Below are 25,108 nucleotides of genomic sequence, written 5' to 3'. Positions count from 1 at the left end.
GAAGAAATAATAAATTTTCATGAAACGCGACTCGAAACGGCAGCCCAAGAAAGAGGCCGGCCACGGGCCGCCAGTCCCGGGCAAACCGCCTGTTTTCGCGCCCGACACGCACGGCCGGCGGTACTGGCTGGTCAAGAGCGAGCCAATGCCCCGCGTGGACGCCAAGACGGGCAAGACGGTCAAGTTCTCGATCGCCGACCTGGCGGACGTCGAGCGCGAGCCGTGGGACGGCGTGCGCAACTGGGAGGCGCGCAACTATCTCATCCAGATGGCCAAGGACGATATCTGTCTATTCTACCACTCCAATTGCAAGAACCCGGGGATTGTCGGACTGTGCAGGGTGGCCGAGACGGCCAAGCCGGACGAGTCGCAGTTCGACCCGAAATCGCCCTACTACGACGCCAAGGCGACAAGGGACCAGCCCCGGTGGTGGTGTCCCGCCGTGGCCTTTGTGTGCCTGCTCAACAGAAAGCTGAGTCTTCCGGAGCTGCGCACGGCCAAGGGTCTCGAGGACATGTATCTGCTGAAACGGGGCCGTCTGAGCGTGACTCCAGTGAGCGAAAAGCATTTCTGGCGTCTCATGGAGCTGCAGCAGGGCGACGCCGGCGACGACGCGGAGATGGACTGTGAAACCAAAGGTCTGCGTCGCTACGAGAAAAAATTGATCATATAGACGTGCGATAAATTAATTCCAATTGACCCGGCCATCGAGACTCGTTCTCTCGTACAGGTCGAGCTCAATCAGGCCCGAAAGCTCTGTTTTGAGCGCCTCGAGCTGCTTCGTGCCGCGCGCAACGCTGTCGAGGTCGTTCAGCCGCGCCACGTTCACCAGACACCGCACCTGGTATTTGGGATCCAGTAGCTCCTGCTGCTCTTTCCAATGGTACACCCGGAACACCTCGATGATGACGTCGTTGTAGAAAAAGCGCACACCGCGCACCCAGTACTCTGTCTCGGGCATGTACCCGAGCTCGTCCATGTAGCCCAGAATGTCGTCGGCCTGGACGATGGTTGTCTCGTACAGGTTCTGCACCAGGACAGGGCGTTTTCCCGCGGCAGGAATGTCGGCGATCTGCAGCGTCCAGATATAGTTGTTCCAGCGCGGGCTCTGGAGGTCAGACATGAGCTCGCGGTCGTCTGCGCCGCCCTTTCTGGTCATGCGGATGCGGTACGACTCGATCTGGTTGATTTTGCCGGCTTTCTGCTCCGGTCTGAACGGGAATTTGGGCCGCAGAACCACGGTGTGCTGCTCCATTGGCTGCGGCCGCATCCCTGTGAGAGATTCCAGGGTGATCAGCAGCACGTCTGCCGAGCGGGTCGCCGAGTACAAGGACAGCTGCTGGACCATGTATTAATTAATTTTTTCGATTTAAATTATTTTAATTTTCAAATTATTTTACTTTAATTATTTTTGTACGAATTTTCTCATTCACTACATGTACGTAACTGTTCGTAAAGTCTATCTTCGTGATACTCTAGCCTTTCGTGGCCCTATTACAACACAGGCCTATTACAGCACAGGGGTCCTGATCTTGGCTCTCACAGCCTTGACCTGGGTGTAGCTGTCGAAAGCCTCTGTGCCCATCTCTCTGCCAATGCCGCTCTGCTTGTAGCCACCAAATGGCACCGCGGCGTGGAAGTCGTTGTAGGTGTTGATCCACACGGAACCGGCCTCAAGTCTGTCGGAGACGTAGATGGCCTTGTTGATGTCCTCGGTGTGCACACCAGAGCCCAGACCGAACTCGGAGTCGTTGGCCTTCTCGATGACCTCGTCGACGCTCTTGAACGGCAGAACAACGGCCACCGGCCCGAAGATCTCCTCCTGGGTCAGCTGGCTGTCCTGCGGAACGTCGTAGAACACGGTAGGCTCGACAAAGTAGCCCTTGGAGCCGATTCTGTTGCCTCCTGTGAGCAGCTTGAGGCTCGTCTTCTTTCCGATCTCAATGTACTTGAGCACCTCCTCGAACTGGTCGGGGGTGGACTGGGCGCCCTGGAAAACGCCCTTCTCGAACGAGTTGCCCACCTTCAGCTTCTCGACCGCGGCCTTGAACTTTTGCAGGAAGCCGTTGTACCACTCTGGGTTGGTGGCCTGGATATAAATCCGGGAGCCGGCGCAGCAGACCTCTCCGCCGTTGAAGAAAATACCCGTGATGAGGTTCTGGATGGTCTCGTCGACGTTGCAGTCCTCGAAGACGATGTTCGGCGACTTTCCGCCGAGCTCGAGAGTGACCTTCTTGATGGACTTGGCAGCCTCGGCCATGACACCCTGGCCGACAGACGTGGAGCCGGTGAAGGCGACTTTTTTCACGAGAGGGTGGTGCAGGATGGCGTTGCCGCAGCCCCTGCCGCTGCCAGGCACAACGTTGACGACGCCGGCCGGGAACCCGGCCTCCTTGACCAGCTTGCACACATACAGGTTGGACAATGGAGTGGCGCTAGCCGGCTTGAGCACGACAACGTTGCCTGTGGCTAAAGCCGGGCCGATTTTCCACGCAAACATCATGAGCGGGAAGTTCCACGGGGTAATGGCGCCGCACACCCCGAGTGGTTCCCTTTTGGTGTAGCTCATGTGGGTGAGCCCCGTGTCGATGAGCCGGCCGTCCTTCTTGTCGCAGAAGCCGGCGCAGTATCTCAGGGTGCTGATGACGATGCCGAGGTCGAACGTGGAGCACAGTAGCGACTTGCCGTTGTCGAGCGACTCGATCTGGCTCAGCAGCTCTCTGTCGCGCTCGATGAGATCTGCGAGCCTGTTGAGCAGCTGGGCTCTCTCCGACCCCTCGGTCAATTTCCACTGCTTGAACGCCTTGTACGCGGCCTGCACAGCAGCGTCGACGTCCTCGGCCTCGGCCATCTGGACGTCGCACAAATGCTCCTCGTTCAGCGGAGAGCTGACTTGAAAAGTTTTACCGGACTTAGCAGCGACGAACTCGTTGTTGATGAACAGCCCGGTAGGCTGCTCGTACGACTTGTTGATAAGAGGAAAGGTTAGCTTCTGAACGTGGGCCATTGCGTGTAAACGACGAACGAAAGATAGGCCTCTCATGGTGGCACGGGTCGACTTATATACGGAAAACGCCGTTGGTCCAGAATTTTTAGGACGTGCGCATTTGTCGTGTACTGTTGTCGGATTGCAGGGCGCATTAGTAATAATGTTGCCGACCAGCCAATAAGGTCCTCTGCCCCGGGACTAGACCCGTATAGCCACGCCCGATGGGGGAATGCTGCAACCTGCACCCCGGGTGGAAAACAGGCGCTAGCCGCACCCCCGCGGTGGGGTGCAGGTCACCTCCTCGGACTTCACCCCCAGTTTCCTCCCTCTTACGTCACCGAGCAATCTATTCCGCCTACGTATTTGTCCGTGTCCGCACCGGCCAACCGTGCTCACCGCAGCATCTCGTCCACGTTCTCGTCGCCCCGGTACTGGTGGTACGGCAGCTGCTGGTGCTGCTGCAGCAGCGCAATGTCGTACAGCTGTTCCTGGCCCTGTTGACTGCCCGAGTCGGTCTGCGCGGCGCGCGTCGCCAGCTCGACGATCTCGTTTGTGTCCAGCGGCTCCTGCTTCAGCAGCTTGCTCAGCTCGGTCACGTCGCTCTCCTTCGGCTGCAGCTCGTGGTACTTCCGTCTGCCCTGCACGTCGCCCAGCTGGAACTGCAGCTCCTCGGACCCGTCCTTCTTCCAGTTGAGCGGCGCGTGGTGCTTGTGGTTGTAGCTGAGCTGCACGACCCCGGTCACGAGGTCGTAGTTGAGCGTGATCTTGGAGTCGCACTCCTCTGTCTTGAGCTTGTTCACCACCTGCCGCTTGTTCTCGCTCCGGCTCTTCCGCTGCCGGTACTTGTCCTGCGAGCAGATGTACATCCACGTGATCTTCTTGCTCTTGTTCGGGTTTGGGTCGGCCAGGTTCGGCTTGTGGTGGTCGCGGATCGCAAACTTGAACCCGGTGAGCATCTGCAGCGGCGCAATGTAGTGGTTTACCACCAGCTCCGACATCTCCTTGACGATCTCCTCGGTCAGCTCTTCCCGGCGGTACCGCGGGAACAGCTCTTTGTCGGTGTAGTTTCTGTAGTTGTGCTGGTACAGGTCGATTTGCGTGTTCAGAGACACCTTGTGCTGGTACTGCGCCCAGTCGTCCGACAGGTTCGGCAGCTTCGACAGCGACCGCACTTTTTTCTCCTTCACCTTGCGCTTGTTGCGGCAGTTCACACACGTCTGGTACCGGACAAGCATCTCGGGGTCCTCGTTCAGCCGCTTGACCCGGCACCGCGAGCATTTTTTCACCATGTCGGGCGAGCTGGACGTGCGGGCGCGTTTCTGGCCGCTGCCGTCGCGCGGGGTGTCGGCGTCGAGCTGGTTTTCCGGGATGTAGGGGTAATACTGCTGGCCGTAGTACTGCTGCGAGGAGACAGAGGGCAATTGGTGGTGCTGGAGCGAGCGCAGCTGGTCGTCGACGTCGGCCAGAGTTATTGGGTGGCCCTGCTGCTGGGACTCATTCACGAGGGAGGCGATGCGCGCGTCGGTCTGTGTGGACATATTTCCCCAGATCTTATCAGCCTGAAAAGGATAATCTGACAATTAAGAAAGTGCAAAAAATTGCTGGGTGCTGTAAACAAATGGCATAAAGTGCGTGCGAGTTATGCAAAAAATAATTTATTTCACAGATGGCAAAATCGGACTACGAGAGCGACGAGCTGCTGGACAGCGAAGAGGACTACGAGCTCGAGAGCGAGGACGAGTACGAGGAGTACGGCCAGGACGAGGACGAGGACGAGGTGATCCCGAAACGGCGCGGGCGGCCGCTGGTCGAGGAGGCCGTGGTGCAGGACGTGGGCAAAAGGCGCCGGGCCGCGCCGCGCACGTACAAGGAGCCGACCGAGGACGAGCTGCCGTATTCCGAGGACCTGGACGAGTCGGCCGACGGGTCGAGCCCGTCCACGGACCTTGCGCGGATGACAGAGCGGCAGCGGGCGCGATACATGGAGACGGCCGAGGAGGACAGCGAGCGCCAGGGCAGCGGCGAGCTGCTGGAGCTGACGAACGAGCGCAGCAAGAAAAAACAGTTCACCGAGGAGGAGCTGCAGCTGCGGCGGCTCGAGAACGCGCGAAAGCGCAAGAACTTCACGATGAAGCGGCTCGAGATGGAGAAGCAGGACACATTGAACAAGTTATTGCTCAAGCGGGCAGACAAGGTGCGCAATCTCAAGAACCTCGAGGGCAAGGAGTACGGCGACGAGGAGCCGGCGCCGGCAGAGGCCCCGCGGCGGCCTGTGCTTGTGCACCCTGCGCTGTCGCGCTGGGACTGCAGATTCCGCGAGGGCCAGGTGGTGAGCACGTACTCGTACAATGGATAATAACAGAGAGCATAACCCACAAGTAGCTGCTTCCCCCCACATCCTCCGTGTGGGTGTGTAAAAAATATTCCGGGCTGTGGAATTTTTTTATGGCTCGCCAGATTCTTGCCACCTGTGGGGCGACCGTGTGTTTCGACCGGCTCGTCCAGTACGTACTGGACAAGAGGTTTTTCGCGCTCATACTACGGCTGGGCTACGACCGGCTGGTGGTGCAGTACGGAAAGACCGCCGCCGGCAGAGAATTGGTGGAGAAACTGACGTCCGAGTATACCGTGCGCGACAACGTGTTCACGGTGAACAGGCTCGAGGTGCAATTGCTGGCGTTCGACGCGGACATTGTGGACAACTACACCGCGCAGAGCGAGCTGGTGATTTCTCACGGCGGCACCGGGTCCGTGTTGGACACGTTGCGATGCAACAAAAAGCTTGTCGTGCTGATCAATACAGAGCTCGCAGACAACCACCAGCTCGAGATTGCCGAGGCGTTTGAGCGGGAGGGAATGCTGGAGTACGTGCGTGGGGGGTTTGCTGAGTTTTTGGAGGTGGTGGAGCGGGTCAATTGTCGGGAGTTCGACCGCCTGGCCATTCCGAAGGGCAAGGTTGTGGAAAGAATAATCTGGAACTAACGGAATGGTGCTCCGATCCGGAAGACGATCATAAGGTGCCAACTTGGGTACTTGTCGCTATATAGAGCAGGAAAGAGTTCATTTTTGGGCTCGATTCGTGGAGATCGCCGTTGCCGGACCGAGATACGAGGAGGCTGGTTCACGAGGTTGCGCGCGAATAAATGTACAAGCCTTTGATCCCGCCATAAAAAAAAGAACTAAACACATAACTAAATGTGGTATTTTTTCCCAATCTAGTATTTATTAAATTCAATTTATCCAGAAATGAGCCAATTTAGACGAAAAAGGCATAAAAACAAAGCCGGTTATCCCAGAGTGGGAAATAGCCATCATGGCTTTGTAAACAGATCAAGCCACGATGCACCGCGTCCCGTATCCATGATACGCTCAGATCGGTTCCTGGTATGCATTGGCTGTCTAGTTTCTTCCCACAGCTCGGGAGACGAGCCCCTGTCAAGCATCGTCTTGCCGAAAACCTCCCGATTCCGATTTGTTTGCGGGCACATGACGCGCAAAACCCAATTTCTATGCCGAAGCGAGGCTTTTCGTGGAAATCAGGTCGTGCGCCTCTGGCGTCGGATTCACTAAAAAAAAAACTAGAATTACGTGCATGATGATCTCTATTTTTAGCTCTTCGGGGCACTATAAATTCTAATGGATTCCTCTACCCGAAGCCCAGCTTTCAAACATGAAATTCTCTGCTGCTATCTTCGCTGCTGGTGCCATCGCTGCTTACGTTCCATCTGAACCATGGTCCACCCTGACCCCTTCTGCCACCCTCAAGAGTGCAACCACTGACTACACCAAGACCTTTGGTATTGCCATCAACAAGGTTACTACTACTTCTGGCGCAAAGGCTAAGAGAGACGTTGTCACCCAGATCGGTGACGGCCAAATCCAAGCCACCACTGCTACCGCAACCACTGCTGCTGTTGTGACCCAAATTGGCGACGGCCAAATCCAAGCCACCACCGCCACCTCTACCGCTAAGTCCACCTCGAAGACCACCGCTGCTGTGGTTACCCAGATCGGAGACGGCCAGATCCAGGCTACCACTGCCACCCCAACCTCCAAAACCACCGCTGCCGTCGTGACCCAAATCGGTGATGGCCAGATCCAGGCTACTACCGAGACTTCCGAGGCCGCCAAGACCACCGAGAATGTTGTTTCGCAGATCGGTGACGGCCAGATCCAAGCCACTACCGCTACTTCCGCTCACCAGAGCGTCGTTTCACAAATCAGCGACGGCCAGATTCAGGCTACCACCGCCACCTCCTCCGTCGCATCCCAAATCACCGACGGCCAGGTCCAGGCCTCCAGCACTGCTACTGCTGACGACTCGTCCTCGTCCATCGCTACCTCCTGCAAGAGCGACGAGGCCCTTGCCATGGTCCTGAACGGCGGTATCTTGACCGACGCCAAGGGAAGAATCGGATCGATCGTTGCTAACAGACAATTCCAATTCGACGGACCTCCACCACAAGCAGGTGCTATCTACGCTGCTGGCTGGGCTATTTCCCCAGAAGGTTACCTTGCCATCGGTAACACCACCACTTTCTACCAATGCTTGTCGGGCAACTTCTACAACCTGTACGACGAGTCCATTGGAGGCCAGTGTGAGCCTGTTCACCTCAACATCGTTGACTTGGTCACGTGCTAAACTCGTCGACCAGCATTACTTCTTTTGGTTCTCTCGTCCTATTTTTCGGCATAGCATATACTGTATCCATACTAATTAATGATGCAATAAATTCTTAGGCATAAAAAATAAAAAATAATTAATTGAATAATTCCACAACTCTTTTTACCCGGCCCAGCTGTAATATTGGGAATTTACGGCAAAAAGACAAATCATCAACAACCCTTGTTTCTTCACCCATTGCTAGCAATTCTTCAAACTTGATAGGATTAACTTTTGGAGTATGTCGGAAAACCCTCCAATCGATCTTATTGACGTTTGTCAATTGTCCTCTCTGGGCATCTCTCCGCAATCCTTCAACTTCATGGCAACAACTCTCCAGTCGGACCACTATGTTTGCTGCAGAGAAACGTCAGAAGCGGGCAACTCCGTCGCCATCGTCGACCTGAAAAACAACAACCAAGTCACCAGGAAATCCATGAGCGCCGACTCCGTCATCATGCACCCATCCCAGAACGTCATTGCGTTGAGGGCAAACGGTACCACGCTCCAGATTTTCAATCTCTCCACGAAACAGAGACTCAAGTCCAATATCATGAGCGAGCCGGTGATATTCTGGAGCTGGCTCGATGACTCCACCATTGGCCTCGTCACCGCGTCGTCCATCTACACCTGGGCTGTGTTTGACGGCACAGAAAACGGGCCGGTCCAATTGACCGCTAGACACGTCTCCTTGGCCAACTGCCAGCTGACCAACCTGATCGCCAACTACAACCTCTCGTGGTTTGCGCTTTGTGGTATTGCACAGGAAAACGGAAGAATTGTCGGCCACATCCAGCTCTATTCCAAGGCAAGAAACGTCTCGCAGCCAATTGAGGGCCATGTGTGTGCCTTTGCCAAGTTCAAGCTCCAGAACTCCCCGGTCGACACTCAGCTGTTCGCATGTGCCTCCAGAACGGTCGACGGAGGAAATCTCCATGTTTTGGAGATCGACCACCAGGAAGGCGCCCCAGTGTTCACCAAGAAATCGGCCGATATCTTCTTCCCTGCAGAGATTGCAAACGACTTCCCGGTGGCCATACATGTGTCCAACAAGTACGGTATTGTCTATGTGCTGACCAAATTCGGTTTCATCCACCTGTACGATCTGGAATCCGGCAAAAAGATATTCCTTAACAGAATCTCTTCTGACCCTATTTTCACAGCCTCCAAGTTCGATGAAAGCGCCGGAATAATCGCCGTCAATAGAAGCGGTGCCGTTCTTGCCGTGGAAGTGGCCAACGACAGAATTGTCAACTACATTTTGAAAAACCTAGGCGACGTCGAGCTGGCTTTGAATCTGGCCTCCAGAGCAGGACTTCCCGGAGCAGAGTCTCTTTTCTCGCAGCAGTTCAATCAGACGCTTGCCCAAGGTGACTACGCCTCGGCAGTCAAGATCGCAGCGTCCTCTGTGCAATTGAGAACCCCAGACACCATTTCCAGACTAAAGACACTCCCAACGCCTCCCGGCCAACCTGCTCCTATTCTACAATACCTGGTTTATCTCTTGGACAGAGGCTCCCTGAACAAGTATGAAACTCTCGAACTGGTCAGACCTCTGCTGCAACAAAATAGAATTGAGACGTTGGAGAAGTACCTTAAGGAAGAGAAACTTGACTACTCGGAAGAGCTGGGTGACCTCATCAAACCATACAATACGACTCTGGCTCTGGCTGTGTACTATAAGGCAGAGGTTCCAGCTAAGGTCGTGACGTGTCTTGGAGAGCTGGGCCAATTTGATAAGATTCTTCCGTACTGCGAGAGATCCAACTACCATCCGAACTTTACCGTGCTGATTCAAAACATCTTGAGAGTCAACCCAGATAAGGCTGCCGAGTTTGCCACTCAGCTCTACTCTCAACAGCCAGATCTGGATGTCCAGCAAGTTGCCGACATTTTCCTCTCCCAGAACTACATTCAACAAGGAACAGCATTCCTCTTGGACGCTTTGAAAGAGGATAAGCCTTCTGAAGGACACTTGCAAACCAGATTGCTCGAAGTCAACTTACTACATGCTCCTCAAGTTGCAGACGCAATTCTGGGTAACGCTATGTTTTCTCATTACGATAGACCAACCATCGCCGCTTTGTGTGAGAAGGCAGGTCTCTACCAAAGAGCTTTAGAACACTACGAGAACATCAAGGACATCAAGAGAGTGATTGTCCACTCCAACGTGTTGCCTGTTGACTGGTTGGTTGCATACTTTGGTAAGCTCAATGTTGAACAGTCTGTCGCCTGTTTGAGGGAAATGCTGTCTCAAAACATGGCTCAGAACCTGCAAGTTGTAATTCAAGTCGCCACCAAGTACTCTGAGCTTATTGGTCCATCCACCTTGATCAAGATCTTTGAAGACTTCAAGTGCACTGAGGGTGAGTATTACTACTTGGCCTCGATTGTCAACCTTTCCCAGGACCCTGAAGTCGTTCTAAGATACATCCAGTGTGCCGCCAAATTGGGCCAGGTGAAGGAAATTGAAAGGGTTGTTAGAGAGAATAACGTCTACAATGGAGAAAAGGTCAAGAATTTCCTTAAGGAGGCCAAACTTCAAGACCAGCTGCCTTTGATCGTTGTTTGCGATAGATTCAACTATGTTCATGACTTGATTCTCTATCTGTACAAGAACCACTTCTTCAAATTCATCGAAGTGTACGTTCAGCAGGTGAACCCATCCAAGACTGCGCAGGTTGTTGCTGCTCTTCTTGATGTCGACTGTGATGAGAGCGTGATCAAGTCGCTTTTGCAATCCGTTCTTGGACAAGTTCCAATTGCCGAGCTCTGTGAGGAGGTTGAAAAGAGAAACAGGCTCAAGATTCTGCTTCCGTTCCTAGAGGCCACTTTGCAGTCCGGTTCGACCGACAAGGCTGTCTACGATACTCTGGCCAAAATCTACATCGACTCCAACAATAACCCAGAGAAGTTCTTGGTGGAGAACGACCAGTACGACACCTTGGTTGTGGGTAAGTATTGCGAGAAGAGAGATCCATACCTTGCCTACATTGCGTACGACAAGGGACTGAACGACGACGAGTTGATCAGTATCACCAATGAGAACGCCATGTACAAATACCAGGCCAGATACTTGCTCAAAAGATCAGACTTGGCTCTTTGGGGCAAGGTTCTTTCTGAGGACAACATCCACCGCAGACAAGTCGTTGACCAGGTTGTTGGAACAGCCGTTCCAGAGCTGGAGGATCCAGAGCCAATTTCAATTGCCGTCAAGGCATTCATGGAGAACGACCTGCCAGGCGAGCTGACCGAGCTTTTGGAGAAGATTATTTTGGAGCCATCTCCATTTAGCGACAACCCATCGTTGCAGGCTCTTTTGATCCTGACTGCCATCAAGGTGGACAAGTCTAAAGTCAGCTCCTATATCGAGAAGCTCGATGCCTACGACCCAGACGAGGTTGCTCCGCTGTGTATCGAGAATGGTTTGCAAGAGGAGGCGTTTGAGATCTACGACAAGTTTGAGAGATACACCGATGCAATGAGGGTTCTTCTTGAGGACATTATGTCTCTTGACAGGGGTGAGGACTATGCCGAGAAGCTCGAAAAGCCAGAGCTGTGGTCCCAACTGGGTGCTGCTCAATTGAATGGTTTGAGAATCCCAGAAGCGATCAACTCGTACCTCAAGGCCAACGACCCATCCAACTTCGAGCAGGTCATTGACATTGCTGAGCATGCAGGCAAAGAGGAGGAACTTATTCCTTATTTGTTGATGGCCAGACAGACTCTTAGAGAGCCGAAGATTGACGGAGCAATTATCAACGCTTACGCTGCTCTGGACAAGCTGCCTGAGATTGAAAAGTTCCTGCAGTTGACCAACGTTGCTGATATTGAGAGCATCGGAGACAAGCTGTATGCTAACAAGAATTATCAGGCTGCCAAGCTGCTCTATGCCAACATCTCCAACTATTCGAAGCTGGCATCCACCTTGGTTTACCTCAAAGACTACCAATCTGCTGTTGACTGTGCTAGAAAGGCATCCAATGTGTCTGTCTGGAAGCAAGTCAACCAGGCCTGTATCGACAACAAAGAGTTCAAACTAGCGCAAATGTGTGGTCTGAACTTGATTGTCCATGCAGAGGAGTTGGACGAGCTGGTGAAGCAATACGAATACAACGGTTACTTCAAGGAGTTGATCCAATTGTTTGAAAACGGTCTTTCTTTGGAAAGAGCTCACATGGGTATGTTCACCGAGCTGGCTATCCTGTACACCAAATATAGACCACAGGACACGATGGAGCACTTGAAGCTATTCTGGTCGAGACTGAACATTCCAAAGGTGATCAAGGCGTGTGAGAGCGCGCACCTGTGGCCAGAATTGATCTTCCTTTACTGTCATTACGACGAGTGGGATAACGCTGCTCTGGCCATGATGGAGCGTTCGGAGACTGCGTTTGAGCACTCTTCGTTCAAGGAGATCATCGTCAAGGTTGCCAACCTGGAGATCTACTACAAGGCCATCAACTTCTACCTGAACACACACCCTACCCTTTTGACAGACCTATTAACTGTTCTGACTCCAAGACTGGACCTTCCAAGAGTGATTAAAATCTTTGTCAAGTCCGACAACCTGCCACTCATCAAGCCATTTTTGATCTCCGTGCTGGACAAGAACAACTCCATGGTTAACCAGGCGTACCACGATCTGTTGATTGAGGAGGAGGATTACAAGTCGTTGAGGTCTGTGATCGACGCCCACGACAAGTTTGACCATCTTGGCTTGGCCGAGAGACTGGAGAAGCACGATCTCATTTTCTTCAGACAGATTGCTGCCATTATCTACAGGAACAACAAGAAGTGGAACAAGGCGATCGGTCTGCTCAAGGCCGACAAGCTGTGGGCTGACGCCATTGAGACTGCCGCAATGTCGAACACTGTCAAGGTGGCCACTGATCTGCTGACGTACTTTGTCGATACCGGAAACAAGGAGTGCTTTGTTGCCACCTTGTACGCGTGCTACCACCTGATTCCTCACGATGTCGCGCTGGAGCTGGCATGGCTGCACAACCTGGGCGACTACATCAAGCCATACGAAATCTCTGTTGCCAAAGAGAACCAGGACAGGCTGTCTGAGCTGTATGTCGACCTGAAGCAGAGACAAGCCAAGGAGACCAACTCTGAGGAGGAACAGCCTGCTCTTGGCCAGCGGCTCCTGCTGACCAACGGAACGGGCATCCAGGCTCCACCCGCAATCGGATTCCAGCCTACGGGAGCAGGGTTTGGAAACGGATTTTGAATTTGTAAAGTATACAAAATAAGAATAGAATATGAATTATTCGAGATTGAACACCCCGTTTTTTTTCAGAAAATATTTTTTCTCCGTCACGATACAGTCGATATTTTCGTGCGGCGTCACGTCGAACGACGGGTTCCACACGTCTATGCCAGCCGGCGCCATTCTGACTTTCTGTAGCTGGACGCCGTCTTTGCCCTGGACAAAAGAGCCGTCCTTGTCGACCGCTGCTCCCATAATTTCTGTCAGCTCCTTCTTTGGCCGTTGCTCGATCACGATCTCGTCTCCGGTGTTTCTGGTGAAGTCGATCGTCGTGGTAGGGGCCGCTCCAACGAACTTGATCGACGGGTACAGCGACGCAATCAGCGAGAGCTGGAAAGTGCCGATTTTGTTGGCGAGGTCTCCATTCTTCACTATTCTGTCTGCTCCCACGATGATAAATTTAATTGGGGCCAGGCTTGGCAGCGATCGATCGGTTTTTTGGCGTGCCAGCGAGTCCACCAAAAACGACACCATGTTGTCTGTGATGAGAGAGAACGGAATCTTCTCGTACTGCAGCTCGTACGCGGTCAATCTCGAGCCCTGGTTGTACGGTCTGGTTTCGCAGGCGTACACATGGCTCATTTTGGTCGCGTTGGACTGGGCCTCTTTGTGGAGCGCCCGAATAATACCCAGAGCAGTTCCGTAGCCGGACGTGGCCAGCGAGCCCGTGTTGCAGATGGTCATCACGGAAAAGTCGCCCGTAAAGCCCTCTTTCTCCAGCTCCTCGTAGATGTATTTCACCCCGTTTGCTCCTATGGAGAAGTTCGACTCCAGATCGTCTTTGTACAGCTTGACGGTGAAGTCGAACAGGCCAGAGTAAAGCTCCTTGAGGCTGTGTGCGTCCCGGATGATTTTCTTCATCTCGTTGCAGCCATTGAGCAGGTTGACGGCCGTTGGTCTGGATTGCACCAGAAGGTCTATTCTCTGCTCCAGGAGGGTCTTGAACTCCGCCAGATCGCCTGTGTTGTATCCAAAGGGGTTGTCGTTCTTGTTGATCACCCGGTCCAGCTCCACAACGACGGAAAAACACCCCACAAGCATGATGGCCGGCGCTCCTCTGGTGTACATGCCCTTGATGGCCTCGTACCCGGAAAACGACGCGTCGGCGTCGCATGGCGCCATGCTGCCAACCGCCAGGTACTGCGTATCGTACGGGACCAGCAGCTGGTTCAGAATCTCCAGCGTCACCCTCTGCGGGTCGAACTTGATGGCCTCCAACGACATGAATAATTATTAATACCGTACAGCTGAAAATAATTTCGGGTCGTGCAGCCAGCCCAATGAATCAAATATTTTAGTTCCAACTTTATTTCACATCTTTGATGTACTGAGACCTGGCGTGCATAGGCAATTGTAACGGTTGCGCTCGTCCCCTGCCATAGTCATATTTTTCCGGCATTAATAGACCCCAGATATTTGCATTTTTCCACCGATGGAGCCCAAGTCTCTCATTCCATTGCACCCCCTGACAGACACAGTGGCCATTCTGGCCGTCCTCATGGTGCTTCCGAGCTGGATCAGCGTCGCCGTGCTGACGCTGTACGCGACGCTGAACTCGTCGCGCTTCCTCAGGTCGACGCTGTCGCTCGTGTACCGCCACAAGCTCGGCGGGCTCGACCACAACGCAGAGTATTCCGCATCGTCGGGTCTCGGGCGAGGGTCGTATCTGCTGGGGCTTCTGAGCATCGACGTGGCCCTCACGCTCGCGCTGCTGTTCGTCGCGCCAGGGCTGCTTGACTACATGCATCTGCTGGCCAAGGCGTTTGTGGCCTCGAATCTGGCATCAACAAAGCAAAAATACATCTCCAACGCATTTCTCTCGATGCTGGTCGTCCTGCTGGTCGAGAACCTCGCCTCGTTTCTGGTGAAAAACGTGTATCTCGTCTATCTTGACGGGTCTGCCGTCACAGACGCGTTTCTCTACTCGGCCTACGTTCGATATCCCAAGACCTCGCTCAAACACCTACTGTACACCTGGTCGCCTCTCAAGAGCCGCGTGCGCCAGATGCTGATCTTCCGCGTCGACCACCTCGTCGACTTTGTCTACGCGACGCTCTCCATCTACACCATCATGTGCAACGTCCACCCGTGGCTCCGGAAACTGGCGGCCAAGCCCCAGGACTCGTCCGTGGGTAGCAGGCTGCCCAGCAAGCCCGTCGCCAAGCCGTACACCGGCGAGCTCGCCCCAGAAACAAAGACCATCACCGTCTCGTCGCACATCGCCGACAGCACGATCCCCGGCCTCGTGCGCCCGGCCTCGTCGTCGTCTGAGGAGACGGCCGACTCGCACCAGTCCGCCGACTCTGCGCCCGCGTCCTTCCCGCCCGACCACCAGATCCTTAACATGAACGACGTGTCGTCGGCCAGCCTGGTCGTTGCGCAGAATTTCGAGAACTACTGCCGGCTGTTTCTGTTCCCGTCTCTGAATTACTCCAGTCCAGCCACCCAGCCTCCCCAGACCGCCACGCTCGCCGCCAGCAGCTCCAAAGCCAAGCTGACGCCGTACGTGGAGAAACGCATCAAGAGCATGACCGGCCGTGTGCAGCAGCCGATCTGGGCGTTCGTCTCCGCGGCGAAAACCATGTTTGGCAGACCCGACCTCTACTCGGGCGAGTACTACCAGCAGAACGCGCTGGTCACCACCAACAGAGACCCGGACGGCTGGACGCGGTCGCTGGCCGACTCGGCCCAGTGTTTCATCTGGTACACCGGCGAGACTGCCGTCGCGTTCGAGCTGCGCAACGTGTACATAGACCAGCTGCTGGTGATGGTGAACGGCATCATCTGGGAGCAGACGGCGCTGATCGGCCTGGAGGAGCGGGAGCTCGTGATTGTGAGCGGCCTGAGCCCGCTGTCGCAGTACGACGTGGAGTTTGTGAACGTGAACGGCAAGGACGAGCGCGAGCTCCTGGCCGCTGCCACCGTCAGCACGATCCACAAACACCGCATTCTGACCGAGTCCAAGCACTCGTCGCCGCTCGCGACGCTGCAGGAGTCTGTGGTGACGACGCAGGCCGCGATCGAGCGCGAGAAAATCAAGCTCAAGAAGCTCAAGACCGACTGGCGCAAGCGGTCGTCCGCGCTCAAGGCCGAGATCGAGTCGCTCAACAGCCGGTCGTATTTCACGGACGAGACGCGGAACTACAAGAAGGTCGAGTCGCTGCGCCAGGCCGTGGCCAAGAGCGAGTGCGAGATCAGCAAGCTGTCCAAGGAGGCCGAGTGTCTGTACACGCAGCAGTCCGAGGTGGACGAGCGGTACCTGGACACGAAGCGGGCGTACGACTCGGAGATGCGTCTGCTGCAGGCGTTCGAGAGCGCGCATTTCGAGAAGCTCGAGACGGAAAAGGCGCGCGTCGCGGCGCTCGAGGCCGAACGGGCTCCGCTGGTGCAGAAGAAGGAGAAACTGATCCAGAAAAAGGAACGCATCGCCAACGACGTCAGACGGCTCGAGCTCGAGATCGAGCAGCTCAAGACGGCAGAGGTGCGGCTGCGCCAGGAACACAGAAGTATCCGCGCCGGCCAGCGGGCGGAAAAACACCGCGTCATCACGAACGAAATCAGTAAATTCGAAAAACAGCTCCAGCATTAGCAGCTACGACTAGTCTGCACACGAATGAATTTATCAATGCTCCAATTTTCCTCCCACCGCGTGAAACCGTCGGTTGAAGTAGAGTAGCCCGCCCGTCGCGTCGGCGTCGACGGCTCGCTGGACAATCTCCCGCACTCGACACGTCCACAGCTCATGATTATATACACGAAACACCTGGTGCTTTTCGCAGATCAGGATCCGCTCGGCGAGCGAAAGAACAGGTATTTTCAGGTTTTCCGTCGTGAAGTACGACCACTCGTCCTTTCTGAGCTCCTCAAACGGCCTCGTCAAACAGTTCCCCCGCGTCCCTCTCGAGAACGCTCTGGCCAGCCGCACGGACTCCTTCACGGGGGGCAGAATGTGCAGCGCCAGGAACCCGGACTCGTGCAGCGTCTGCGACGTCCTGGACGGCACCTGCAAATTGAACTGGACGACGGGCTCGGGACTGACTGTGAGCGAACTAACCGAGGAAAGTGTCATTCCGTGTAGATCGGACACAGACGACGACAAAGCCGGCGCTGTCAGGATCATGGCTGGCGTTAGACTGCTGGTCTTGAAGCTTACGTACCTTGCGACCCGAATGAGGACATTGCTTGCTTGTACGCCTCGACGGGCGGCGTCTTGGACGAGAAATATCGAAGACGGTTCATTGTGTGATGATTAAAAAATATGAAAAATTAAATGCACGTAATTCCCAAAATTATTATTTATGAAAAATCAAACGCACTTGATGCCCAAAAATATTATTTATGAAATTTAAAGCGTCTCTGATTCACAGACTCAAAAGAAACAAACCGCTCGATAATGTCCCCGAGTCGGTGCCCTGCTCGCCCGCGTTTGAACGACCGGCAAAATGGTCCGGCCGACGCCGCGCGTTTGCTAAACGAATCCAATCGTACGACGACCTCTCTTCCAACGTGTTTGCGCAAATCGCCAGCTCCCCCGGCAGAGCCATCCTCCCGTCTCGTGTGGTCGTCCCCAGGGACTTGTTCGTCAAATTCGTCTGTGTGGAAAACGAGCTGGCCGACTCGCAGTTTCACACAGTGATGGTTCCTGATACCAGGCCCGCAGCGAAAAAAAACGAGCTGATAATGTACCTGCCCAACGACAAGACCTTTCTCGACGGCTTCCAAAAAATCGGAAAAAATCCAGACTTCGCCCTCACGCCGCCGTTCATCACCCCCAAGGAGAAGGGGTATCCAAATGTTGGCTATTTGGCAAAAAACGCACAGGTTATAGAACAGATCACTCTAGACACACTGAAAAAAGAGATAGAACACATCCGCACAAAGTGCCATTTTTCCGACGAAAATGGGATCCATCTGTCTCTAGCCCCATCAAATCACATCGTCACGTTCGATCCACTCACTTTCCACGTCAACATCCCCGATCAGTCCATACTCGAAAGCCTTGCTACGCTCCCTAATCCGCTTCCAGCCAACCCCGACACAGCCAATTTTCTTGCATGGCTCTACAAAACCTTATTGTATTTCGAAAGAAATAAATATGCATCATAACTCATTACGTAACTTGAACGGAAGACCATACAGCACGGGAGCAGCGCCGTTCAGGTACGGAAGAACACACACGTCGCGGCTCTGCGCAATGCTTTGGCCAATATCACAGCCCAGTGGACCTGAAAATCCCCATTTCTCAAACATTTGAAGAGTAAACTTGTCGATGTCCTTGTCGGTCACGTCCCAAAGGTTTGCTACCACCATTGGGCTTCCGCCCATCAGGTAGTTGTAGACAGTTCCGTGTGGCTTGAACACGCCCTGGGTCTTCAGTTTTCCCGAGGAACACCCCAAAAGCAGCGCTGGAGGCAGCTTTGTCATGCTCTTGACGGTTTTCGAGCGAATATACTGTTCCCCCCCGCCGTGGCCCACATAGACATATAGATCTCTCCGAAGACCCTGGGAAATCTGTTCCTCGCTGGGGCGACTGCCAATAATACCTTCCCAGCCGCGACGGCCAGCGAATATATCCGTGAAATTAGTCTCCGTTCTTTTGAGGTCTCCGCCCGGATTGATCACGTAGTAGCCTGTTGCGGCAGAAATGCCAACAGAGAGATCGTCCTTCCGCTCATTAAGGACATCCACAAGCATCTTCATAGATGGCATTCGCGACACAGATCTGTCTCGAAGGAACGGCACAGACTCCCATGGCAGCTTGACACATTCAGGAGACACAACGAGAACAGTATGATCAACCGTGGATATAGGACGTGCCCGGCGGAGCTCTGGCTCAATCTCCAAAAAAAGACGACCGTAATCCGCTTCGTCGGAGATCTGGATATGCTGGAACCAGTCTTCCACGTCCGATGTGGCGGTTTCCGAGTCCAGATCAAGCTGGAGGATCAGTTCTGCCTCAAACGTTCCAAGTTCAACAGAATGACCAATTTTCCCGCTCAAAATTCGTTCAAGAGAGACACGAGTCTCCTCCACCACAGCCTTGTCAAAAACTAAACGGCCAAAGACTCCTTTGAAACAGCCAAACCAGTGACTGTCTATCTCCCATAAGAGCTGTTTCAGTCTCCTGTCCAGCGATTTGCGCTGGGCCCACCAATCAGCACGGTCGGCCCTAGTTTTCACCAGCGAGGTGACCTCAATTCTGGTGGTGCGGTCACTTTCCTGGATTACGGCCTCCAGCTCCTCGACTGCGGACCCAAAGGATGCGTGACGGCCAATGAGATGCCTTTCCAGAGGAAGTTTGATAAACACTGGATCTTCTTTTGGGCCGTACCGTGTGAGTATCAACGACCCGCTGCTCAGTTCAAGATCCAGACACACGGTGACCCAGCCTGACGGAAGAACAGAAGGAAGTTCGTGAGCTTGCGAAGCAGACACTTGGTAACCGGGCTGGCAAACGAGCGGGACCAGTTGTCGCGTGCTTTCGACAGCGAGGCTCAATTTCCTGTCGTACTCAATGGACTCGTAGCGCATCAGCTCGTTTCGCAACAGCACTGTTTCCAAATCAGTGCGTGAACTAACTCCGCTAGCGAGAAGCACAGAAACCGCTCCTTTGGATATATCCTCGCTCACCAATCTGGGCTCGTTCACGAACTTGGCGCATTCCCGGAGACAGGCAGCGTAGCGGTTGTCCATCACGCCTTCTTTCATGACAACCACAGAGTCGCCCGCAAAAATATTCTCGAGGTCCTGGTTGACCGTTTTGAATATCGTTTCCTTGATACTGGTAACGGCAGTTTTCACCAAGCTGGTCTTTTCTTTGCCGTTCAGAGGAAGAAACATGCGGAGGAATGCAATGAGGTCTTTTTGGGTGATCAACGAGCGGCCCAATTGAAGCTCGTACACAACCTGTTGGTAGAACTTGCCGCCGTCAACTTCGTGCTCCGCCAGAAGACGGAAAAACAGATCCACTTTGTCGCGGATCGCGTGGACGTCGTTGCTGTCGGCCATTTGATAAAAGAGCTCGTACGCACTCAGCTTCTCAAATTCCACCAGGAACGACTCAAATTGCATCTGTTGCGTGCATCGAGTGCCTTTTTCCAGTAAATCTTTTGCTCCTGCAAGATCATTCTTGTAGACATGGTATTTGGCCAGCTTGAAGAAGTACCTGGCCTTGAGCAACACGGACGACTGGTGCGTAAGAACCTTCTCAAGCTCTGCCTCGTAGTACTCAAAATCCTTGGCCAGCCCCAGTTCCAGCATCATGGCGGCCAGTGAGCTGTAAGCCTGTAGCATCAACGAGACAAACTGCATTTTAAGCGTGTTCTTGTGACAAAGGTCGATTTCTATCGAGCTCCCGTCGGTGACCAGAAAGTTCTTCATCACTGACTGAAGCACCCTGATGCTCTGCTTGAGATTCAGCACACTCTCGATTTTATTTTTCTCGCGGTGGAACCGAAACATCAGCATCGACACCCTCGCAGCCAACATCAACAGACTGCTGACGTTGAGTTTGCTGGACTGCTTGGACAGCTGGAGCTCCTCGTTCTTGAAGACCGAGAGCAGCTCAGTACATTCTTGCTGGGCTGTATCGTATCTCAATAATAGATGACATTCAGTCTTCAACATTTTGTACCTGACAGCTTCCAGGGCGTTGCTTGGAGCCTCGTCTAGATACTTTAGAGCCTCGTCTGGAAGATTCAGTTGCAATTTCAAGGAGGCAGCCTCTATCCTCAATCCCAAGTCCGAGTCGCCGAAATCCGCATTCTGTCTCGCGACGTCCAACAAATAACTGGAATAATCTGTCAGACCAGAATAATTGAGAACACGGACCACCATTGTCAACACTTCCAGCTCGTAGACCGAAACCCTTGCGCGCTTGGTCTTGGCCCACGACAGCACAGCAGCGAGCGATTTCATGAGCAGCTCCTCGTCCATCTGGGCACAACATTGCAATAAATAGATGTGGCACACAATTATGTCACGGTATCCGCTCATGACCGAGTTTCTTTCAAAGTTGAGGGCCTCAATGGATTTCAAGGCCAGGCCAAACTCGGTAATCATTGAAATGGATGACAGAAAATACAGAAACAGTCCGTTGTCTTGCAACTCATTCTTGACCTGGACTATCAGGGCTGAAATTTGGTCGCGTCTCGAAGGTTTCATGGCAGTTAAGATCTTGATGAGCTCAATCGTAGAGAATGCTCGTGTCTTGTCACACGCGCCAAGAATCTTTACCGGTAGTTTGGAGTCCATGCGAACGATCATCCTGGCAACCAGCTTGAATAAGATGCCAAACGTTCTTGTCAGCTCGTCTTGATACTTTTCGACCTGCCAGCCCAGATGGAGCTGCTCGAATAACTGAAGGACGTGCATGATTATGTCGTATGATTGACTGTATTTTTTGGTCTCGATCAGCATGTTCAGCATACGTTCTGCTTTATTTTTCAGCTGTCCAAACTCGTCAGTGTTCTGCTCAACAAGGATGTCCTCGACATCCAGACACTTGTGCCAGCATCTTAGAGCTTCGGTCTCGTTCTTCGTCAAGAGCTTGCCGCCAAAGTGGAAAAGCAAATTTGAGAAGTTGCGCAGTCTCTTTGGTTGATTTTGGTTCTTCAGCACCTCTGTCATCACAGAAAGAGCCTTGATCTCAAACCCCGAGTGCACCAGTGGATCCAGATCCTTGATCATGATGGTCGTCATATCGTACACGTTTAAGCATGGTGCCAGGTTTTTCGAGAACTGTAATAGTGCAAGAACGAGCTGTTGATCTGGCTTTAAACTGAAGTTGAGTCCTTTGATTACTCGACAGACACTGGCGGCAAAGAACGATTCGTTGGCGACCGATCTTTCAAATTCCAGTGCTTTGTGTAAGATTTGGCGATTGCTGGCGTCGGAGAGGTCGAGCGTGGTCAATAAATACGAAACATGGTCTTCAAGAGCGGACGGCGGAGCTTGCTGACATATCATCGCCTCCCATTGCAGGGTGCAAGATGCCGGTTTTAGCTGTTGGTATCTGTGGATCAGGAACTCCAACGGACGCAAAGATCGCTGGGTTTGAGTCCACAAGGAGCACAGATTGTAGAACATTTCGGCCGTGCTGGAATAAACTGATGCATCACATACCCTTTCAAAATGCACGATTGTGGCCAGTACAAACTCTGCACCGGCGTCTTCTAAGTGCGTAAGAGCGTAGTAGCGCAATTTGAGGGACTCTGCGGTCTGTTCGATGGTGCAAAATTGCGACAGAAGGGCGAGGAACTTGAGTCGCTGTTGTCTGTCAAGTGACGATATCAATGGCGACGTTTTTTCAATGATGGTATCTGGAAAAAGCGTTGAGTTATTGTGCGCTTTCAACGCCACTATCAGCTCGAGGACCACCAAAATGTACTCAGCGTCCAACTTGGGCCCAAACTGTGCAAACTCATAGCCTCCAAGCAGATCCTCCAAAGACGGGCTTTCTTTCCGTCTTTTCAGACAAAAAAGATGTTCCAGCAGAAACCGAGGCTCAGCAAGCATTCCAGACGAAAGAAACACCTTGCAGGCCTCGAGGGTTTTGCCAATGTGTAAAACGGGATCTGTCTTCTCCACGGCCTCGAGACATAGCACTATGGTCCGCAGAGTGGAACTGTCCAGTCCGTGTGCGCCAAAGGAGCGCGTTTCGCCGACAATCTCGTTGACAAACCCAACAGCAAGATCCACGGGGTCCTGCACGACGGGCTGGACGTTTGGCTCGCGGGCTTTCAGGGCGGTCCGCGGAGCAAGAGCCTGCCGCTGCGGTTCTCGGACCTCTGGCGACTTGAGATAGCTTAAAAGAACTTGGTCAAGCTCTTCCAGGTTCAACGACATGAAGTAGCCAGGGAGTGGTCAACAATGGACAAAGAGCGGATAATGTTTATGATTTGGTAAAAATTAGACTTATGTAAATAAAACACAGCCGTTGGAGAAAAATATTATGTGGCGGTGCACTACTGTTCGCCTGGAACTGGATACTGGGACACAAACTCCTGGACGGCGGCGCCGAGCTGCTTGACGGCGTCGCTCTCGCTGGCCAGACGCTTGAAGTCCGCGAGTTTCTCCTTAGGAGAGGCCCCGGTCTCCTTAGCTTTGAGATCGGTAGCGATCTTGATGGCTTCCTCAATGAAGTCTGCAACCTTGGCAAACTCCGGCTTCAGGAAGCCTCTGGTGGTCATGGCCGGGGTGCCGACTCTCAGGCCGGACGGGAACAAAGCCGAGACGTCGCCCGGCACGGTGTTTTTGTTGGCAGCAATGTTGGCTCTCTCGAGAACAGCCTCGACTCTGGCTCCGTCGATACCCTTGGAACGCAGGTCGATCAGGATCAGATGGGTGTCAGTGCCTCCAGAAACGAGATCCAGGCCCTTTTCTTGCAGCGCCTGGGCAAAGTAGGCCGCGTTCGAAACGACATCGGCCTGGTATTGCTTGTACTCTGGCGTCATGGCCTGTTTCAGAGCCACAGACAGAGCAGAAATGGTGTGGTTGTGAGGACCTCCCTGGTGGGCCGGGAACACCGAAAAGTTGATCTTCTTTTCGAGCTCGTACGGGATCTCCTTGCCCTTCTTGGTGACCTTTCTGATGCCCTTTCTGAAGAAGATCATGGCACCTCTTGGTCCTCTGAGAGACTTGTGGGTGGTCGTGGTGACAATGTCGGAGTGGGGGAACGGCGAGTCGGTGACGCCGGCGGCCACGAGACCGGAGATGTGCGCCATGTCGGACATCAGGTAGGCGCCGACCTTGTCGGCGATCTGCCTCATTCTCGCGTAGTCGACGACTCTCGCGTACGCAGACGCACCAGCCACAATCACCTTGGGTCTGAACAGCACGGCCGTCTTCTCGAGCGTGTCGTAGTCGATCAGGCCGGTCTTCTCGTCCAGTCGGTACGGCATCGTCTGGAAGTACTTGGAGATGTACGAGATCTTGGTGGATGCAGTCTGGTAGCCGTGGGACAGGTGGCCTCCATGAGGCAGGTCCAGTCCCATCAGTCTGTCGCCGACCTCGAGGACGGCCGAGTAGGCGTACAGATTGGCTGGGGCGCCGGACAGAGGCTGGACGTTGACGCCCCATTGGGCAGGATCGAGCCCGAACGCCTTGAGAGCCCTTTGTTGGCACAGACTCTCAGCCATGTCGATAAATTCGTTACCTCCGTAGTATCTCTCGCCAGGGTATCCCTCGGAGTACTTGTTCTGCATTTCCGAGCCCAGAATGTCCATCACGGCCCGCGAGGTGAAGTTCTCGGACGGAATCAGCGTGATGGAGTTTTTCTGTCTGGCTTTTTCCTTCTGCAGAATGTCGTACATCTCGGCGTCGACGTCCTCGAGGTTTTTCGAGATGAGGTTCTTGGCCTCAGAGGAGAGCGCGTAGTGCTGGCCGGTTAGTGGCGGGTGCTCTGGGCTATACCTACGCGGACCTGTGTGCACAGTCTTGGCAATTGTCTGAACTGTCTGAGCATGGAAAAGATATTAATATTAATATTAGTCAAGTCAATTTTTTTTTTCGCCATGGTAAGGCTGTGCTAGGTAAAAAAATCTGGAGAAAGTAGATACCATGACAGAACGCGACCACGTGCCGTCACGCGCGGGAAACGACGGGGCCAGCAGCATAAGCATGCTGGTGCAGCGACAGAACGACAGAATCACCAGGCTGTTCCGCCCGATGAAGGTGCACGACCAGTCGCGCGCACAGCTTCTGGCACAGCTGCGTACGCAGCGACGCGAGCGGTGTGCCGAGCTGCGACGAGGCCCCATGGCAGAGTTTGTGCTGCGCCAGGAGGAGCGCCGCGACACGCGGCAGACGGAGCAGCAGGCGCAGAACGCGCACCCGCAGCAGCAAATCGACCTGGACAGGTTGCTGGAGCAGTACGACACCGAGCGAGAATACGACGCCGACTCGGAGGAGGAGGCAGACGAGCAGCCGGAGGGACGAGATATTGCACTGGAGCGCGAACTGGAGCTCATGCTAGCTCTGGAGCAGCAGGAGCTCGAGGAGCTCACGAGGAACTTGAACTTAGACGACGAACGAAAAAAATAGCCGCCCCAGACGCCCCAGAGTCCGCCCTGTGTTCCCACCCTCCTTCGCTCCGTTCGCGCTTGAACGACATTCCACGAAAACGGATTATTTAAAGTTATCTAGGTACCTGGACAATAATTTAAATTAAATCACCGAATTT

The 25,108-nt window shown here is 53.7% G+C and overlaps 14 protein-coding genes across 14 annotated transcripts; 6 read left to right on the top strand and 8 right to left on the bottom strand.

The window, feature by feature from the left end:
• Positions 1 to 19: 19 nt before the first annotated feature.
• On the top strand, positions 20 to 673 carry KL928_004806 (uncharacterized protein; the record flags this gene model as incomplete). Its single annotated transcript, XM_043205545.1, has 1 exon — positions 20 to 673. The coding sequence occupies one exon, from the start codon at positions 20 to 22 to the stop codon at positions 671 to 673; it is 654 nt and encodes a 217-aa protein (XP_043057801.1).
• A 12-nt stretch (positions 674 to 685) lies between these two features.
• On the bottom strand, positions 686 to 1,348 carry KL928_004805 (uncharacterized protein; the record flags this gene model as incomplete). Its single annotated transcript, XM_043205544.1, has 1 exon — positions 686 to 1,348. The coding sequence occupies one exon, from the start codon at positions 1,346 to 1,348 to the stop codon at positions 686 to 688; it is 663 nt and encodes a 220-aa protein (XP_043057800.1).
• Positions 1,349 to 1,510: 162 nt separating this feature from the next.
• On the bottom strand, positions 1,511 to 3,043 carry KL928_004804 (uncharacterized protein; the record flags this gene model as incomplete). The annotated part of the gene is made up of 1 exon (XM_043205543.1): positions 1,511 to 3,043. The coding sequence occupies one exon, from the start codon at positions 3,041 to 3,043 to the stop codon at positions 1,511 to 1,513; it is 1,533 nt and encodes a 510-aa protein (XP_043057799.1).
• Positions 3,044 to 3,253: 210 nt separating this feature from the next.
• KL928_004803 (uncharacterized protein) lies at positions 3,254 to 4,267 on the bottom strand (the record flags this gene model as incomplete). Its single annotated transcript, XM_043205542.1, has 1 exon — positions 3,254 to 4,267. One exon carries the CDS (start codon positions 4,265 to 4,267, stop codon positions 3,254 to 3,256), a length of 1,014 nt encoding a protein of 337 aa, XP_043057798.1.
• A 388-nt stretch (positions 4,268 to 4,655) lies between these two features.
• On the top strand, positions 4,656 to 5,971 carry KL928_004802 (uncharacterized protein; the record flags this gene model as incomplete). The annotated part of the gene is made up of 2 exons (XM_043205541.1): positions 4,656 to 5,318; positions 5,570 to 5,971. The coding sequence occupies 2 exons, from the start codon at positions 4,656 to 4,658 to the stop codon at positions 5,969 to 5,971; spliced, it is 1,065 nt and encodes a 354-aa protein (XP_043057797.1).
• A 688-nt stretch (positions 5,972 to 6,659) lies between these two features.
• On the top strand, positions 6,660 to 7,631 carry KL928_004801 (uncharacterized protein; the record flags this gene model as incomplete). Its single annotated transcript, XM_043205540.1, has 1 exon — positions 6,660 to 7,631. The coding sequence occupies one exon, from the start codon at positions 6,660 to 6,662 to the stop codon at positions 7,629 to 7,631; it is 972 nt and encodes a 323-aa protein (XP_043057796.1).
• A 262-nt stretch (positions 7,632 to 7,893) lies between these two features.
• KL928_004800 (uncharacterized protein) lies at positions 7,894 to 12,888 on the top strand (the record flags this gene model as incomplete). The annotated part of the gene is made up of 1 exon (XM_043205539.1): positions 7,894 to 12,888. The coding sequence occupies one exon, from the start codon at positions 7,894 to 7,896 to the stop codon at positions 12,886 to 12,888; it is 4,995 nt and encodes a 1,664-aa protein (XP_043057795.1).
• Positions 12,889 to 12,924: 36 nt separating this feature from the next.
• On the bottom strand, positions 12,925 to 14,151 carry KL928_004799 (uncharacterized protein; the record flags this gene model as incomplete). The annotated part of the gene is made up of 1 exon (XM_043205536.1): positions 12,925 to 14,151. One exon carries the CDS (start codon positions 14,149 to 14,151, stop codon positions 12,925 to 12,927), a length of 1,227 nt encoding a protein of 408 aa, XP_043057794.1.
• Positions 14,152 to 14,233: 82 nt separating this feature from the next.
• On the bottom strand, positions 14,234 to 14,674 carry KL928_004798 (uncharacterized protein; the record flags this gene model as incomplete). Its single annotated transcript, XM_043205535.1, has 1 exon — positions 14,234 to 14,674. The coding sequence occupies one exon, from the start codon at positions 14,672 to 14,674 to the stop codon at positions 14,234 to 14,236; it is 441 nt and encodes a 146-aa protein (XP_043057793.1).
• Positions 14,675 to 14,749: 75 nt separating this feature from the next.
• KL928_004797 (uncharacterized protein) lies at positions 14,750 to 16,516 on the top strand (the record flags this gene model as incomplete). The annotated part of the gene is made up of 1 exon (XM_043205534.1): positions 14,750 to 16,516. One exon carries the CDS (start codon positions 14,750 to 14,752, stop codon positions 16,514 to 16,516), a length of 1,767 nt encoding a protein of 588 aa, XP_043057792.1.
• A 33-nt stretch (positions 16,517 to 16,549) lies between these two features.
• KL928_004796 (uncharacterized protein) lies at positions 16,550 to 17,471 on the bottom strand (the record flags this gene model as incomplete). The annotated part of the gene is made up of 2 exons (XM_043205533.1): positions 16,550 to 17,084; positions 17,293 to 17,471. 2 exons carry the CDS (start codon positions 17,469 to 17,471, stop codon positions 16,550 to 16,552), a joined length of 714 nt encoding a protein of 237 aa, XP_043057791.1.
• A 556-nt stretch (positions 17,472 to 18,027) lies between these two features.
• Positions 18,028 to 22,773, bottom strand: KL928_004795 (uncharacterized protein; the record flags this gene model as incomplete). The annotated part of the gene is made up of 1 exon (XM_043205532.1): positions 18,028 to 22,773. One exon carries the CDS (start codon positions 22,771 to 22,773, stop codon positions 18,028 to 18,030), a length of 4,746 nt encoding a protein of 1,581 aa, XP_043057790.1.
• A 119-nt stretch (positions 22,774 to 22,892) lies between these two features.
• Positions 22,893 to 24,548, bottom strand: KL928_004794 (uncharacterized protein; the record flags this gene model as incomplete). Its single annotated transcript, XM_043205531.1, has 2 exons — positions 22,893 to 24,339; positions 24,529 to 24,548. The coding sequence occupies 2 exons, from the start codon at positions 24,546 to 24,548 to the stop codon at positions 22,893 to 22,895; spliced, it is 1,467 nt and encodes a 488-aa protein (XP_043057789.1).
• A 46-nt stretch (positions 24,549 to 24,594) lies between these two features.
• Positions 24,595 to 24,969, top strand: KL928_004793 (uncharacterized protein; the record flags this gene model as incomplete). The annotated part of the gene is made up of 1 exon (XM_043205530.1): positions 24,595 to 24,969. One exon carries the CDS (start codon positions 24,595 to 24,597, stop codon positions 24,967 to 24,969), a length of 375 nt encoding a protein of 124 aa, XP_043057788.1.
• Between the last annotated feature and the right edge of the window lie 139 nt (positions 24,970 to 25,108).

The sequence above is a fragment of the Ogataea angusta genome, assembly GCF_019207475.1.
Source record: "Ogataea angusta isolate 61-244 chromosome Unknown 61-244_NODE_11_length_350522_cov_89.849751, whole genome shotgun sequence".
Lineage (NCBI taxonomy): Eukaryota > Fungi > Ascomycota > Pichiomycetes > Pichiales > Pichiaceae > Ogataea > Ogataea angusta.
The sequence above is the reverse complement of the archived record's forward strand: the minus strand, read 5'-3'. Positions and strand labels throughout refer to the sequence as shown.